The 14,845-nt window shown below is 71.0% G+C and overlaps 3 protein-coding genes across 3 annotated transcripts; 2 read left to right on the forward strand and 1 right to left on the reverse strand.

Annotated features, from left to right (window-relative positions):
* The first annotated feature begins 311 nt into the window (after positions 1–311).
* On the forward strand, positions 312–3,470 carry TK1 (thymidine kinase 1). The gene is made up of 7 exons (XM_075440776.1): positions 312–421; positions 831–862; positions 937–1,050; positions 1,131–1,224; positions 1,492–1,581; positions 1,669–1,788; positions 1,908–3,470. Exons 1-7 carry the CDS (start codon positions 356–358, stop codon positions 2,064–2,066), a joined length of 675 nt encoding a protein of 224 aa, XP_075296891.1. The 5' UTR covers positions 312–355; the 3' UTR covers positions 2,067–3,470.
* Positions 3,471–3,777: 307 nt separating this feature from the next.
* SYNGR2 (synaptogyrin 2) lies at positions 3,778–6,067 on the reverse strand. Its single transcript, XM_075440575.1, has 4 exons — positions 5,938–6,067; positions 5,433–5,670; positions 5,012–5,151; positions 3,778–4,909 (listed from the first exon to the last, which is right to left on the reverse strand). The coding sequence occupies exons 1-4, from the start codon at positions 6,046–6,048 to the stop codon at positions 4,712–4,714; spliced, it is 687 nt and encodes a 228-aa protein (XP_075296690.1). The 5' UTR covers positions 6,049–6,067; the 3' UTR covers positions 3,778–4,711.
* Positions 6,068–6,932: 865 nt separating this feature from the next.
* Positions 6,933–14,120, forward strand: TMC6 (transmembrane channel like 6). The gene is made up of 20 exons (XM_075440570.1): positions 6,933–7,072; positions 7,487–7,605; positions 7,894–8,025; positions 8,132–8,290; positions 8,402–8,507; positions 8,605–8,701; positions 8,793–9,047; positions 9,410–9,600; positions 9,682–9,826; positions 10,036–10,191; positions 10,342–10,517; positions 10,667–10,748; positions 11,155–11,252; positions 11,427–11,522; positions 12,048–12,123; positions 12,389–12,522; positions 12,895–13,071; positions 13,235–13,313; positions 13,446–13,522; positions 13,960–14,120. The coding sequence occupies exons 1-20, from the start codon at positions 7,017–7,019 to the stop codon at positions 14,027–14,029; spliced, it is 2,481 nt and encodes an 826-aa protein (XP_075296685.1). The 5' UTR covers positions 6,933–7,016; the 3' UTR covers positions 14,030–14,120.
* The last annotated feature ends 725 nt before the right edge of the window (positions 14,121–14,845 follow it).

A 14,845-nucleotide genomic window follows, 5' to 3' on the forward strand; every position in this document is an offset into this window, starting at 1 on the left:
GCCGGAGCCCGGGGGCGGGGCCACCCCCCATTGGCCGCCCGGGGGGCGAGTACGGGGGCGGGGCACTGGGCGGGGGCCGTCCGGCTCCCATTGGCCGTCCGGGAGGCGGGGCCGGGGGGGCACTGGGCGGGGTTATGAGGCCGTGACGTTTGGGCGCGCGGGGCATGCCGGGAAATCGGCGCGGTCGGGTCCGGGGCGCGAAGAGAAAGACGAGTTTTGGCGCCCGTGCCCCCATTGGCCGGCGGGGCGGCGCGAGCCCTCCTCCGATTGGCGGGCGCGTGGGCGCGCGGGCGCGGGGCGCGCCCGGATTCGCCGGCGCGGCGGCAGAGGGGCTCGCGCGCGGTCCGGCGCGGCCATGAACTGCCTGACCGTGCCCGGCGTCCACCCCGGCTCGCCCAGCCGGCCCCGCGGGCAGATCCAGGTGCGGGCCGGGGGGAGTTGCGGGGCCTGGGGGGGCCGGCCCGAGGCCAGGTTATGGGGGGGGGGAGCCGGACCGGGTACGGCCAGGGAGGGGTCGGGTCCAGGTACGGGGCCGGGGAGGGGGGGAACGACGTGGGGGGGGTGGTGTTGGGCTGGAGGGGGGGCGCCAGGCTGGGGCAGTTCGGGACCGGGCCGGGTACTGGGGGCTGGGCCAGGGGGTGCCGGGGAGGGGGCCGGGGCTGGAGGGGGGGGGGCCGGGGCCGAGGCGGAGGGTGGGGGGGACTGGGCCGGACCGGGGCCGGGTACGGGGAGGGGGGTGCCGGACCGGACCGGGGCGGTGGGCTGCCTGCCCGCCAGTGCCCCCGCCGAGCCGTGCTCCCGCCCGCTGACCCCCACGGTTCCGCCTGCAGGTGATCTTCGGGCCCATGTTCTCCGGGAAGAGGTAGGCCTGGCGGAGGGGGCGGGCAGGGGAGGGGGTCGGCCCGGGGCCCGCTGACCGCCCACCGCCTCTTGCAGCACAGAGCTGATGCGGCGGGTGCGGCGGTTCCAGCTGGCCCAGTACCGGTGCCTGCTGGTGAAGTACGCCAAGGACACGCGGTACGGCCCTGCGGGCGTCTGCACGCACGACAGGTGAGACCCCCCCCTACCCTCCCCGGCCCCCAGCACCCCCCGCCGCGCCTGGCTCAGCCCCCAGCTCTGCCCCTGCCCAGGAGCACCATGGAGGCCCTGCCCGCCTGCCGGCTCCAGGACGTGTCCCAGGAGGCGCTGGGCTCCGCCGTCATCGGCATTGACGAGGGCCAGTTCGTAAGTGTGGGGCTGGGGGCAGGGGGGAGTCTGTGTCCCCCAGGACGGGGCGGGAAGCCCTGCCCAGGGCAGTCTGGTCCCGCTGGACCGCGCTCGGGTCATCAGACCCTTCCCCTGGTCCCCGGGGGCCTGGAGCCTGTTGTGCAGGCCGGCTGCAGGGCTCTGGTTTCCTTTGTGCCCTGCGTTGCTGTCTGGGCATGCGCCACTGGATCCCGAGCCAAGTGCTGCCCCTTCCTCCCCCCTACGCTTGCTCTGTGCCTCCTCTAGTTCCCAGACATCGTGGAGTTCTGCGAGGTTATGGCCAACGCTGGGAAAACAGTCATCGTTGCTGCTCTTGATGGGACTTTCCAGAGAAAGGTAAAATGCTTATTTCTTAGTATGGCAGCTGCTTTGGGATCCTGGTGGAGCCCGTCCAACAGAGCCGCCCCTGCTGTCTTGGCACAGGCTTTCGGGAGCATCCTGAACCTGGTCCCGCTGGCAGAGAGCGTGGTGAAGCTGAACGCCGTGTGCATGGAGTGCTACCGAGAAGCCTCCTACACGAAGAGGCTGGGAGCAGAGAGGGAGGTGAGCTCTCCTGCAGCAGAGCACGCTTTGGCAGCGCCGTCTTGCCAATCCTGCTGCTCTGGAGGGGTCCCTGCGGGGAGCGGGGCTCTGCAGCCTCACCCTCCTGACTTTCTTGCCAGGTCGAAGTGATCGGAGGAGCAGACAAGTACCACTCGGTCTGCCGAGCCTGCTACTTCCGCAAGCGGCCCCAGCAGCCTGGCTCGGAAGACAAGGAGAATGTGCCCATGGCGGTGAAGCAGCTGGACGCGGCTGCCTCCCGGAAGATCTTCGCTTCTTGACTGCGGGGCTCCCGCATGGGGAAGAGTGAGAGGAAGGGAGCTAAATGCTTCGTCTCCCCGACGCCGGATCTGGCTTCCCCTGCTTTTAGCAATTCTATTAAGTGTCTCAGCTCTACTTGCCAAACCAGGCTGCCGTTCCTCTGCGCTGAGGGCTGGGGAAAAGAGGAGGATCGGCTGGGCCTGTTGCCGGGGGGAGCTGAAGCGGGAGCCTGACTAAAAGTGAGTTCCTTCCTCAGACGCTGGAAAAGAGACGGGTGTGGTTACCGGTGCTGCCACACAGACAGGTCCTGGAAAACTGTCGCAGCAGGCCGGGCGGCAGGGTGCTGTCGCTCGCCGTAGTTCTGGCCTGCTCTCCTGGCCTGTGTGCGTTCAGACTGGCGCTGGTGGCTGGTTCACTTGCCTGTGAACACAACCGTTTCCTTCTCTTGCGCACTGTTGCTACATTCCAGGTTTCTTAAGACAATGTACAGTAACTTTGTATTTTAAACCCGCTTCCTTTTTAATGCAGTCTGAGGAGATAACCCATTCCTTGCTGTAGAGCTGTGGCTCAGCTTCTCACTGACACACGCAGCAGCGGCCTGGCCCTCCGCAGCCTCTGTGACCGACTGCGTGGCCCATCCCTTTGCCATTACGCCTGCTCGCTGCAACTGTCACATAAATTGTGTTGAAACAGAAGAGGGGGAAAGGAAGGCTTGGCTTGATGGCCTAGCAGTAGGATCTTCCTGGCTTTTGAACTTAAAAGGACCGGCAGTTGTCCAGTAGCAGTCTGTGTGCTAAGACAGAGCCCTCTGGGGAGAACTAGGCTTCGCTTCGGGAAGGGTCACTGCTCCAAAACCAGGGGGGTTTTGCTCAGGACCAAGCTCGGTGCTGCTACGTCTGTGCTTCGTTACCTGTGAAGGGTTTGGAGGCTCAGGACTTAAAGGTCTGGGCTGCGGCGAAGATCCGGCTGCTTGGAAAAGGGGCCCTGCTTCGAGTGGAAGGTTCTCGACTCTAGTCGTGTGTTGCTCCCTCCTGAGCTGTCCAACATTCTGGAGGTTCTATTTCCTCCGCCACAGACTGGCGGAAGGATCCTCTTCCCCCTTTGCTTGACTTGGGTTCTGGAAGGTTTGGGGTTTTATCTTACTCCTTGCAAAAGTGCTTTTCCCTGTATACCAGCGTCCACAAGCTCCAAGGCGCAGCGCTCGGCTCTGGCCGGGTCAGACCCCCCGTGCAAGTGCAGTGCTCGCTGTTTGCCTGCACCCACCCGGCAGGAGACGGCCCCTCCCCGGGAGGTCACGAGAGCTGTCTGAAACCTGGCTCCCTCCACACTGCTTGGCGTGACGACAGCTGTGGCACTCGAAAGCACTGCAGTGCCAGGCCTGGGCTTTCCCCTCAGGGAGAGGGAAGCCAGCACTGCTGCTGGTTTAGCACTAATAAATTTAAAACTTCATGAAATTGTCCGTGTGTTGATTACCAGACTGCTCTGAAAAGGCTTCCCGCAGGTCGGGCTGCGCAGACGGGGCCGGCTGGTCGCGTGCAGCAGCAGCCGGGGCCGGGCGGTGCTGGAGCTCTGCTCAAACCTTTGGCCAAACAGGAGGGCTCGCCTAAAAATAGCCCCTGGCGCGAGCATGCTGTCGGCTGGGGCAGCTCTGCCGCTTCCCTGCCGGGAACCCCCAGCCCTCGGGCAGGGGGGTAACCCGGGTTTGCGTCCCCAGAGAAGAAAAGCACTTGGTGGCGAGGTGAAAAAGTTTATTCCATCTCTACAGTGACAAACAGCTATTCGAATGCCAGCCCCAGCAGCGACAGCTCGCAGACCACACGCTGCTGCTGGGAGCAGCTTCACAACAGCGCAGCAGAAAAACAACCTGAGTTGGCCAAGAGCGCGGGCTGCGCACAGGGCGCTGCGTGAGAGCCGCGGGTGCAACGCGGGATGACGGCCTCGCTGCTTGGCGCGAGGCCAGCCCAGGGGCCAAGTACCGGGTCAGCAGGGAGAGCGCTCCAGGACCCTCCCTGGGCACCCGGAGCAGCCACAGCCCTGCTGGGAGACCCCGAACCCCGTCGTCCCAGCACCGGCAGCTCCAGGGCAGGCTGTCAGCAGGCACAGCGTGGGAGTTTACAGTCAGAAGACAGGGCTTTGGCATCGAGCTCACCCAGCAGCAGTCGAGGGGGCAAGGCACGGGAAGCCAGCGGCGGGCAGGAGCCGGACCGCTCGGCTGCGCTATGGCAGCGAGAGCCGGCACTCGAGGGGCTGCAGCTGGGGGGCTGGGAAGGCACCAGTGCCAGGGCAGCAGTCACCAGGGCACAGCCAGGCCAGAGCCGGGGGTGCAAACCACCCCCCCGCCGCTTCCCCCAGCAGTTCCTTCCCCCAGGGCAGGACGGCGAGGGCAGGGGCTCGGCCGGCCCCGCGCACCCCCCCACCCCCGGAGCCGTGGGGCTGCGCTCGGCACCTGCAAAGCGCCCACCGCGCGCGGAACCCATCACCACCGCGTGCCGAACCAGTCACCCATCCCAGGCCGGGCCCCGGGCCCTGGTGGCGCAGAGCTCAGCTCCAGCACCGAGGCCCGGTGACCGTCCCGCAGCGCAGCCGCCACCCCCCCGCACCACCTGCCCCCTCCCACCCCACAGCAGAGACTGGCACTGGCGCGGCCGTCCCCGCCGCGCAGGGCTCAGTACACCGGCGGGGGCTGGTAGCCCTCCGGCGCTTCCGCCGTCTGGGTGAAGGGCGGCTGCTGGTAGCTGTCGTGGCTGATGTTGGGGTAGCTGGAGTAGGGAGTTGGGACCTCCGCGCTGGGGTCGACGTAGCTCTGAGCAAAGTCCTCCACCCCCATCTTGTACCTCTTGTAGGCGAAGGCGATCAGGAGGCCCTAGAGAGACGAGGGGGCTGGTGGCGTCAGGGCGGCCCGGGGAGCCCCTCCATGCTCCCCCCCGCGCGGGGCAGGGCCGGGCTCCACTGCGGCCTCACTCACCCAGGAGAAGATGGAGAAGAAGCTGAAGGTGATGGCGGCGCGGGCCGAGTCAGCTCCGACGTGCACGTCCTTGGCCTGCGTCCAGGCCCACTGGTTGGTCAAGAAACAAAAGCCAACGAACCACAAGAAGGTCCAGAGCCCTGCGGGAGGAAGGCGGTGTGAGGGGCCGGGGCCGCGTCCTGCCGCGCCCGGGCAGGTCCCCACCACATTGCTGCCGCTGCCGTTGCGGGGGGGCCAGGGGCCGGTGCAGACGCCCGCGCCCCGCGGCTCCTCGGAGCGCGTTCGGCAGGCAGCGCGTGGCCCGTGGGCAGCGCGCCAGGCGGCAGCGACTCCCTTCGCCAGGCACCGGCGGGTGGCCACGTCACGGGACGGGGGCAGCCATCGCAGCGCGCAGCGGGCAGAGCCCCGCGGCCACCGGCACCTGAGAAGCCGAGGTCGGCCAGGACCAGGTACTTGCGGTCGGTGGCGTTGCTGATCTGGGGGAAGTAGACGTCCACCATGAAGAAGAAGACGGAGGCGAGGAAGGCGAGGACGCCGATGCCAATGCCGTAGCGGCAGGCGTCCTCGTTGCGGTTGAAGATGCAGAAGAGCTCGGAGGAGCTGGGCAGGTTGGTGTAGCCCTCCCCTACCAGGCAGGCGAAGACGATCAGGGCGAAGATCTGCGGGGGGGGAGCGGCCGTCGGGCGGGGGGCGGCGGGGGGGGGTCCCGACCCCTTCCCGGGCTGCCGGGCCCGGCCAGGCGGGGGGCACCGGGCCGGGTCCCGCTGAGCGCCCGCCCGCGGGGGGAGGAGGGGGAGGCCGGGCCGGGCCGGGCCGTGCGGGAGGGCGGGGGGAAGGGGAGGGGAGGGGAGGCCGGGCCGTGCGGGCTCGCCCCGGGTCCCCCTTTGCGGCCCGTCCCGGCGGGGCTCCCCGCGCCCCCCACTCACCGCGCTGGCGATCCGCGCCAGGACCTGCGGCTGCCGCACGAACCGGCCCAGCTCGAAGGCGCCGCCGGCCTTGCCCGCCCCGTACGCGCCGCCGCCGCCGCCGCCCTCCATCGCCGCCGCCGCTCCGCGCTCCTGCGCGGCACCGCCCCGGGGAGGCCGGGCCGGGCGGGGCTGGGGGCGGGGCGGCCGGCGCGACCGGTGTGTCCCCTCCCCCCCCCCGACCCCTCCCGGTGCTGCGGCTGCGCGGCCCCGGGGAGCGGGCGGAGCCGCGGGCGGAGCCGCGGGGGGGAGGCCCGGCGCGTCCCGGTTGCGGTGTGCCGGGGGGGGGAGAGGGGCTCTGCCGGGGCTGCTCCCGCCGCCCCTCCGCCCGGGGGGACCGGCCGGGGTGGGGTCGGTGCCCCCCTCCCCCCCGCTGGGCCCGGGGCCGGCCCCGCACCCACGTCGAGCCGCGGAGCCTGCCCGGTGTGGGCGGCGACAGCCCCGGGACGCGTCTCCCTCCGCCGGTTCCTGGGGTTCCGGGGGGCCGGGAGCCCCGCCGGGGTCGTCGCCTGCCCGGAGCATCCTCAGTCCGGCCCGGGAGGGGAGGAGGGGGCGGGGGGCACCGGCGGGCGCTGGTGCGGGGGCTCGCCGCGCTCTCCGGTCCCGGCCCGGCGGGCGGGCGCAGAGCTCCCTGCCCGGTGTCTCCGCCTGGGGCCGCTTCGAGCCCCGCGGGAGCGGGACGGGGCGGCCTCGCCCACCCCGGGGCTGCGGGTCCCGCCGTGCCCCTCCCGACCAGAGCGCGGGGGGCGGTGCCGGGGCCCGCTCGTCCCGTCCCGTCGGAGCCCGTCCCGTCCCCCCCCGCGGGCAGGGCCCGCTCGGCAGCGGCTGCACCGCCCCCCCCCCATCCGCCCCCCCGCCCCTTCCTTCCTCCCCGCCCGGCGCTGGGTTCGCACCCGGGTTTGTCCCCGCGGTCACTGCCACTCCCCGGGCCCCGCCGCACGATCAGGGCGGTCCCGCGGGGGGAGGGGTGCGGGGCGCTGACGCCCGCCCGGTCGCTGCCGCAGGCGCGGTGTCGGCGGGACCCGGGCGGCCCCGGCAGGATGGACCGGCCACCGTCCTGCTCCCTCCGCGTCCCCGGGGACACCGAGAGCGACGGGTGAGTGCGGGCCGGCCTGCCCCGCGCCCTCGGCCCCGGGACCCCGCACCCCCCGCGCCCCGCACGCTCGGCCCCGGCACGCCGCACCGCCCACGCTCGGCCCCGGTACTCCGCACCCCCCATGCCCTCGGCCCCAGAACCCCGCATCCACGCGCCCCGTACACTGAGCACCGGGACCTCGCGCCCTCCACGCCCCGCACCCTCGGCCCCGGCACCCCACACCCCCCGCGCTCCGCACCCTCCACGCTCGGCCCCGGGACCCCGCACCCCCCACAGCCGCCGTGTCCCGCACACTCGGCCCCGGGACCCCGCACCCCCCGCGGCCGCCGGGCCGGGCTGGGCCGGCGTCGGGGCTTTGCGGCGGTTCCCTCCCGGCCCCGGCAGCCCGCGGCGAGCGGCTCTGTGTCGCGACAGGCAGGAGCCGAGCCCGGACAGCGAGGGAGCCCTGCACAGCTCCTTCCAGCAGCTGATCCAGCAGCAGAGCAGCGCGGTGCGCGCCGGGCTGCAGCTGGAGATGCAGGCGAGGGGCAGAGGTGAGGCGCGGCGGTCGCAGCCGGGGTGGGACGGGGACAGCGCGGGTGCCCAGGGCTGTCTGCCACCCCAGACCCTCCTGGGCCGGCTGGGGCTTGCGCCGAGGCTGCGGCCGAGGGGCTTGTAGGGTCCCGCTGACACGGTCGCAGTGCCGGCAGCGGGGCAGAACCCCCCCCCGGGAAGGGGGTGCTCCGGGGGAGCACGCAGCGGGGCCGGGCAGTGGGACCACGGGGACTGGAGCCGTGGGCGCTCCGGCTTTCACCGCTCTGCGTCCCACCCTCCCCTCGCAGAGCACCCGGTCCATCTGGCCCCCCCCGACGCCGGTGCTGCGGCCTGGCCGGAGCCCGGGCAGGGCGAGCAGCGCCCTGGCTACTCCTCCGCTTCCCTGCGGATCCTCGCCAGCATGCCCAGCCGCACCATCGGTACGTCCCTGCCGCCGTCCCCGGGCCCAGGGCCCCGTGGGAGAGCTCTCCCGCCCGCCCTGCTCTCCCACAGCCACCCACCCCACCGCCCTGCTCTCGCCCGCAGGGCGCAGCCGCGGGGCCATCATCTCCCGGTACTACAACCGCACGGCCCGGCTGCGGCGCCGGAGCAGCCGCCCGCCCCTGCAGCAGCTCTGCCGCGCGGCGCGGCCCAGCCTGCGGCAGTACGACCTGGAGACCGACCCCGCCAGGGCCACGCTGGAAGGTGAGGGACCCCGAGAGCAGGGGCGGGCGGTGCTGGGCACCCTCCCCGGGTTGGGGACTGGCATGCCGTGTCCTGGCCGGCTGCTTCCCGCTGAGCCCCCCGTGCCCCCAGACAAGCGGAGTCTGCTGGTGAAGGAGCTGCTGAGCCTTTCGCCCACCCAGCGCAGCCACATGCTGCTCGCCATGCCCCTCAGCCTGGCAGAGAAACGCACCCTCCGGTAGGTCCTCCCCCACCAGCCCGGGCCGGGCAGGGCTCCCACAACCAGAGCCATCCCAGGGCCCGTGACCCCTCTGACGTCCCTCTCTGCGGGGCAGGCAGGAGCTGAGTGGGCAGAGGGGCCCCCCGAGGCAGCACACCCAGCACCGGGCCCTCTCCTCTCCCTGCGGATGGTCCAAGGACTACGTGGTCCTCGTAAGGCTGGGGCACGGGTCTGCACGGCGGCTGCTGGGGGCTCCGGTGAAGGCTCTGGCCCCGGTGCTCTCCCCAGTTTCCCTCTCCCCAGGGCTGCCGGGGCCTCTGGTACAGGCTCCTCTCCCTGCTCCCCGCCGTGCAGCCCTGGCACTACGCCCTGAAGCAGATCAGCGGCCGCTTCGGCTCCAGCGTCCTCTCCTACTTCCTCTTCCTCAAGATGCTCATTATGTTCAACATCATCTCACTCCTCATCCTCCTGGTCTTCGTGGTGGCCCTGCAGGCTGCGTATCCACCTGCCTCGGCCAGCCCCCAGCCCTTCACCGGCCTCGAGCTCCTCACGGGAGCGGTAAGCACTGCCAGCACGCCGGCGCCAGCACGTCCCCGCGCCGGGAGCTGCTCCAAGCCTGGGGCCCAGCCCTGTGCCCCCGCTGCGGCGATGCCCCGGTCCCTGCCCTGCATCCCAGCATCCCCCGCCACAGCAAAGTCCCGGTCCCTGCCCTGCATCCCAGCATCCCCTGCCGCAGCGACGCCCCGGTCCCTGCCCTCGCACCACCAGCGCCCTGGGACTGCCGGTGCTGGGGGTGGAGGAGGGCGCGTCCGGTGCTGCCCCAGCCGAGGGCTCTGTGTCCCGCGGGCTGGCATAGATGTGCCAGACTGGGCAGGGAGCTGCAGGCACCAGTGAGGTCACCGTGGGCCGCTTTCCCACAGGGCTACTTCACTCACTCGCTGCTGTACTACGGCTACTACAGCAACGTCACCCTGAACGACCCCTGCGCCTCCAGCCCCAACGGCAGCGCGTGTCCCCTCGCAGCCCCCCCTGGCCCTTACAACATGCCGCTGGCCTACATGTTCAGCGTCGGGGTCTCCTTCCTCATCACCTGTGTCCTGCTGGTGTACAGGTGGGTCGGCAGCGCTGGCGGCACTGCAGCTGTCCCCTCGCCGCCCAGCCCCGATGCCCTGACACCTCCTCCTCGCCGCAGCATGTCCCGCTCCTTCGGGGAGAGCTACCGCGTGGGCAGCTCCATGGGGGACCTGGCCGTCAAAGTCTTCTGTGCCTGGGACTTCAAGGTGATCCAGAGGCGCTCGGTGAAGCTGCAGCATGAGAACATCTGCACCCAGCTGAAGGTGAGGAGCCGGGCCAGCGTCGGCCCGGCAGACCCTGGGCCCTGCAGTGGGAGGCAATCAGAGGAGCCAGTCCAGTCCCAGGGCTCAGCATCCCCCTCCTGCAGCTGCAAATCCCCCCCACCCTGCAGCAGCACTTCTGTCCGTCCGCCCTCGGGGTCCCGCCTCAGCGCAGCGGGACAAACCGCGCTCCCGGCACGGCTCTCTTGCAGGAGCTGCTTGCAGAGCGGCGGTCTCGCTCCCACTGCCAGAGCCTGTGCCAGCGCCTGCGGCACTCCGCTGTGCTCCTCCTGGCCTGGGCCCTCGCGCTGGGCACGGTGCTGGGCTGCGTGCTGGCTGTGCACTACTTCTCGGAGCACATGCACGTGGTGAGTGCTGCTCGTCGCCGTGGGATCTCCTGCCCTGGCGTCGGGGGGCTGGGGTACCCGTGGCATCTCCTCTCCTGGCATCGGCGTTCGCTGCCCTCCCCGGGCACGGCGCTGCTGGCAGCCGTGCTCACCCTGCTCCCGGCTCACCAGGTTCAGCAGGAGCATGGAGTGCAGGGCAGCGGCGCGTGGCAGCGGGAAGCCGTCCTGCTGGTCCTGCCCCTCGGGGTGTCCCTGCTCAACGTGCTGATGCCCCACCTGTACAACTTGCTGGCCGCGTGGGAGAAGCAGGACTCGCCCGTGGCAGAGGTCTATGTGGCGATCTGCAGGTAGGCTGGCCGGGGCCGGGGCGGGGGGCGCGTCCTGTGCCCCTTCCTGTGGCCCATGGGGAGGCTTTGGGGCCAGGCACGCTGCCCGCGGCGCTTGGCCCCTCCATCCCCAGGGCTCAGGGGCTCCTGGCCCTGCTCCTGCGCCCCAGGAACCTCTTGCTGAAGATGGTGGTCCTCGGCCTGCTGTGCTACCAGTGGCTCAGCCGGACAGTCGTCTGCTCGGCAGAGGAGGTCAGTGCCACGCGGGGCCGGGCTCTGCGGGTCGGTGCGAGGAGCACATGGCGCCCGAGCGAGCCGGCTGGGCCATGCCATGCCATGACGTGCCATGCCATGCCATCCGGACCGTCCCTTGCCAAGGACGCACGGAGCCAAGCCAAGGCTGCCATCCCAGCACCAGCAGGGGCGGGGGCCTGGCAGTGGGGGGGTCTGCCGGACGGCCGCAGGCACCATCGGCTCCTTTGCTGGGGAGAGGGGGGCAGCAGCCGGACGAGGGCACCCCAAACGTGGGGTGGCTGGGGAAAGGGGTGCAGGGCAGGAGGAGGTCCCACAGCCCCTCGCACCGTGAGGGCCACGGGAAAGTCGTGGGGGAGGAGGGGTCCTGCTGCCCGCTTGGTGCCACCTTTGCCTGTCTCCCCAGTGCTGGGAGACGTGTGTGGGGCAGGACCTGTATCGCTTCGTGGTGATGGACTTCATGTTCACCCTGCTGGACACGCTCTTTGGGGAGCTGGTCTGGAGGTAACGTGCCCCGGGAGGGGTCCCCCGCCAGCGTGGCATCCCCGGCACGGCCCTGGCTCTCCGCTGCCCATCGGTGCTGCCCCGGCGCACTCAGGCTCTGCTGCCATCCGAGGGGAAGACGGGGTGCCGAGCGTCCCCCCCGCAGTGTGGGAGCAGAGCTCTGCTCCTTCCCAGGCTGATCTTGGAGAAGCGGCTGAAGAGGAAGCAGAGGCCGGAGTTTGACATCGCCCGGAACGTGCTGGGGCTGATGTATGGGCAGACCCTGACCTGGTGAGACATCTCCCGCCCGGCACGTCTCTGCTTGCCACTGCCTGGTGGTCCCCGGCGAGCCCCGTGTCTGGCAGGGACCGGGCACGGGGAGCTGCTCATCTCGCTGTGCGGGGCCGAGTGAGACCCCCCCAGCCCCGCGTGGGTGGGACGAGGGAGACGTGATGACAGTCGCTGTTTGAGGGGAGCCGCTGAGGCCCCTGCTTTGCCACCCTCCCACTGCCTTTCTGCAGCCCACGGCCTCGCGTCCCCGGCCTGCGGAGGGGACCCACGCGTGTGCCGGTGCTGCGTTCCCACTCGGCACACCTGGGAGCCGAAAGCCCACCGCCGCCCCAGGCTCGGTGGGACCCCAGCCCAGCCCAGGCTGTGCGGCAAACCCAGCTCAGGGCAGCGTGCGCCTGCTCCTTGCTTTGCGAAAGCCCGGACGCAGCCGGCACCAGGGCCCTGCCGCTGCCCCCAGCGCAGCCCACCACCGGCTGCCGCGGGGCTCGCGCCCGGGACGAGCTCGTCTTCCCCCGTCTCTCCCAGGCTGGGCGTTCTCTTCGCACCGCTCCTGCCAGCCGTGCAGACGCTGAAGCTGCTGCTGCTGTTCTACATCAAGAAGGTGTGAGCTCCCCACGCGTCCCCACGGCTCCCCACGCGTCCCCGCGACGGGCAGCCCTGCATGACGCCTCTGCCGCAACGGCGGTGCCGCGCAGCGCCAGCCTCGCGGGTGCGAGGGGCTGCTGCTGGGGATGGGGCGTCCCCACGCGCGCCCCGCTTCTGGGATGGGGAGGGACGGGGTGGCGGGGCGGGGGCAGCCGTCCCGCTCGCACCCCTGCAGCCGCTTCCCGGGAGAGGGCAACATGCGGGACTCTGCCTGTCTGCAGACCAGCCTGATGCAGAACTGCCAGTCCCCCAGCAAGCCCTGGCAGGCGTCACGCATGAGCACCGTCTTCATCACCCTCCTGTGCTTCCCGTCCTTCCTGGGTGCAGCTGTCTTCCTCTCCTACACCATCTGGTCGTGAGTACCCGCCGGACCGCGGCTCGGGGCGCAGAGCCGCTGGCGCTGTCGGCACGCGGAGCACATCGCACCCGGCGCAGGGCTGCACAGTGCTGCCGCGGGCAGGAGGTGCTGCCCAGCCCTGGTCGTTGCACGGAGCGTAGCAGTGGTTGGCCGGTGCCTGCTTCTCCCAGCTGTTCCCAGATGTTCCTGGTGCAGGACAAGGGGTTGACACCATGACACCCCCCTCCCTGTCCAGCCCCTGGGCATGGCTGGGGTGGGCGAGGCTTGGTCCCTGCTGGGCTGCACATCTGAGGCCAGGCAGTGCCCTGGGGGCAGCGGGTGGCTGGGCTGCCCATCGCTCTGACCGACCCCGTCATTCTGTCTGCTCAGGGTGCGGCCGTCGGAGACCTGTGGTCCCTTCCGGGGGCTGGAAACCATCTACAACTCGGGGAGGACCTGGGTGCAAGTGCTGGAGAAGTCCAACCCGAACATCACCTGGCTTTCCTGGGCCCACCAGCACCTGGTGGAGAACACCTTCCTCCTGTTCTTTGTGTCCGGGGTCCTGCTGTGAGTACAGACCCAAGGCTGAGCCCTGGGGCCACGCTTTGAGGGTCCTGCTGTCACGGCCCCGCACCGGGAGCTGGGTGTCGCTCCAGAGCCCTGCGCCCCAGCACTGCATCCCCCAGCTTCCCGCCCCGGCTCCACCGTCCCGTCCCGCCTGTCGTTGCAGGGCCGTGATCTACTTCAACATCCAGGTGGTGAGAGGCCAGCGCAGGATCATCCGCCTGCTGAAGGAGCAGATTGCCAACGTGCGTGAGCGCCGCGCGCTGCCCCGCGCCCCGCGACTGCCGGATTCAGGCTGCAGCCCCGACGGCGCTGCCGCTGCAGACGTGGGAGAGCCCGTCCCACAGCGGCTCACTGCCCGGTCTCTGCTGTTGCAGGAAGGGGAAGACAAAACGTTCCTCATTCAGAAGCTTCACTCCGTTTACGAGCAGAGAGAGAGGAGCCTGAGTCGCAGGTGAGGCCGGCACGGAGGGCAGGGGGGCTGCCGGGGCGCTTGGCCAGGCGCGCAGACGTGGCTCTGCTCCATGCCAGAGCGGGGCTGGCAGAGCACCGCTTGCCGGGGAGCGGGAGGGGGCTGGGGGGAGCCCGGCGTGTCGCTGACCCTTGTGCTGTGGGCACGGGCGGCAGCGGGGCTGGGGCTGCGGGGCGGAATGCGCTGGGGGGCTGTGGGGCTGCCCTGGTATCTGGCCTGTCCCCGGGGACGCTGGGTCCCTGGTGCTGCTGTGGCCCGGAGACGGCACTGGCTGCCAGCAGAGCTGGCACAGGGATGGGGAACAGGGGAGGATGGGGACGTTTAGAGACCCCCATCTCCGCTCTGAGCATGGGGCGGTGCCGCCTGCCCCCGGCAGCAGACCCCGGGGTCTCAGACTGTCTGTCTCCCCTTGGCGTCAGCATCCCCAGGAAGGAGCGGCAGGGGACAGGACTCTGCTCACAGCCAGGGACGGGACCCGGCTGTCCCTGAGGGCTGCAGTGTGGCGCTGGAAGCAGCAGGACCGTGGGTGCTGGGGAAGAGCCTCTCCTCGGGGCTGCAGGGGCCAGGGACCCGCTGGGACACGTCGTCTGGCCGTTCCGCGGGGACGCTGCGACACACAGTGCTCCCACTGCCCCGAGCCGCTGGGGACGCGGCCGGCGCAGCACGACCGGGGCCAGGACTGCTGCCATGTCCCAGGGCACAGCCCTGCGTGGGGCCGGCTCGCCGGCGGAGCCCTCACTGTGAGCAGAGACCAACACTCCCTCCTGCCAGCGCCCCAGCCAGCCGGGGAGCAGCTCTGGGCTCGTTCCAGAAACCCTGGGGGCCAGCGAAGCCTTCTGGATGGAGAGGACCCGCAGCCCCCGCGCTGCCCAGGAGCAGCACGGCCGGAGCCCATTAAAGTGGAGCTGTGCAGGAGCCCTCCCCGCCTGCGTCTGCACTGTCGGGCTGCAAGCAGGCCAGCAGATGCGGTGGTTCGTGTTCGCTGGGGGTGGTGGCTGGGCAGCAACGCAGGGAGCCCCTGGCGGCCGTGGCAGGGGTGCTGGGGCTCCTCGGCACTGCCTGCCCACCCTCGGGCTGCCCAGGGGAGAGCCTGGCACAGCCCACGCTGTGGGAGCGAGACCCCCGGCCACCTCATTGCCTGTGGCCCCGGGAGCCACTGGCCATCACGGTGCGGCGTCTGCAGCCCCGGCGCCGAGAGCGGCTCTCCACCGCGGCACGCTGCCAGCAGTCCCTGGCACGCCGGCTGTCCCTGTGCCGGGAGGCTGTGCCATGGCGTGCCAGCCGTCCCCGTGCCAGGAGGCTGTG

This window comes from Opisthocomus hoazin, chromosome 21 (genome assembly GCF_030867145.1).
Source record: "Opisthocomus hoazin isolate bOpiHoa1 chromosome 21, bOpiHoa1.hap1, whole genome shotgun sequence".
Classification (NCBI taxonomy): Eukaryota; Metazoa; Chordata; class Aves; order Opisthocomiformes; family Opisthocomidae; genus Opisthocomus; species Opisthocomus hoazin.

What these genes read in the sequence shown, in the direction of transcription:
- SYNGR2 (XM_075440575.1), bottom strand. Translation starts at nt 6,048, where the DNA reads ATGGAGGGCGGCGGCGGCGGCGGCGCGTACGGGGCGGGCAAGGCCGGC. An exon ending in GGCCGACCTCGGCTTCTCAG is followed by an intron (nt 5,152 to 5,432) that starts GTGCCGGTGGCC and finishes TTCCTCCCGCAG; the next exon opens with GGCTCTGGACCTTCTTGTGG. An exon ending in TCTTCTCCATCTTCTCCTGG is followed by an intron (nt 4,910 to 5,011) that starts GTGAGTGAGGCC and finishes TCGTCTCTCTAG; the next exon opens with GGCCTCCTGATCGCCTTCGC.
- TK1 (XM_075440776.1), top strand. Translation starts at nt 356, where the DNA reads ATGAACTGCCTGACCGTGCCCGGCGTCCACCCCGGCTCGCCCAGCCGG. An exon ending in GGCCCCGCGGGCAGATCCAG is followed by an intron (nt 422 to 830) that starts GTGCGGGCCGGG and finishes TTCCGCCTGCAG; the next exon opens with GTGATCTTCGGGCCCATGTT. An exon ending in CCCATGTTCTCCGGGAAGAG is followed by an intron (nt 863 to 936) that starts GTAGGCCTGGCG and finishes CGCCTCTTGCAG; the next exon opens with CACAGAGCTGATGCGGCGGG.
- TMC6 (XM_075440570.1), top strand. Translation starts at nt 7,017, where the DNA reads ATGGACCGGCCACCGTCCTGCTCCCTCCGCGTCCCCGGGGACACCGAG. An exon ending in TTTGGGGAGCTGGTCTGGAG is followed by an intron (nt 11,253 to 11,426) that starts GTAACGTGCCCC and finishes GCTCCTTCCCAG; the next exon opens with GCTGATCTTGGAGAAGCGGC. An exon ending in CTCTCCTACACCATCTGGTC is followed by an intron (nt 12,523 to 12,894) that starts GTGAGTACCCGC and finishes CTGTCTGCTCAG; the next exon opens with GGTGCGGCCGTCGGAGACCT.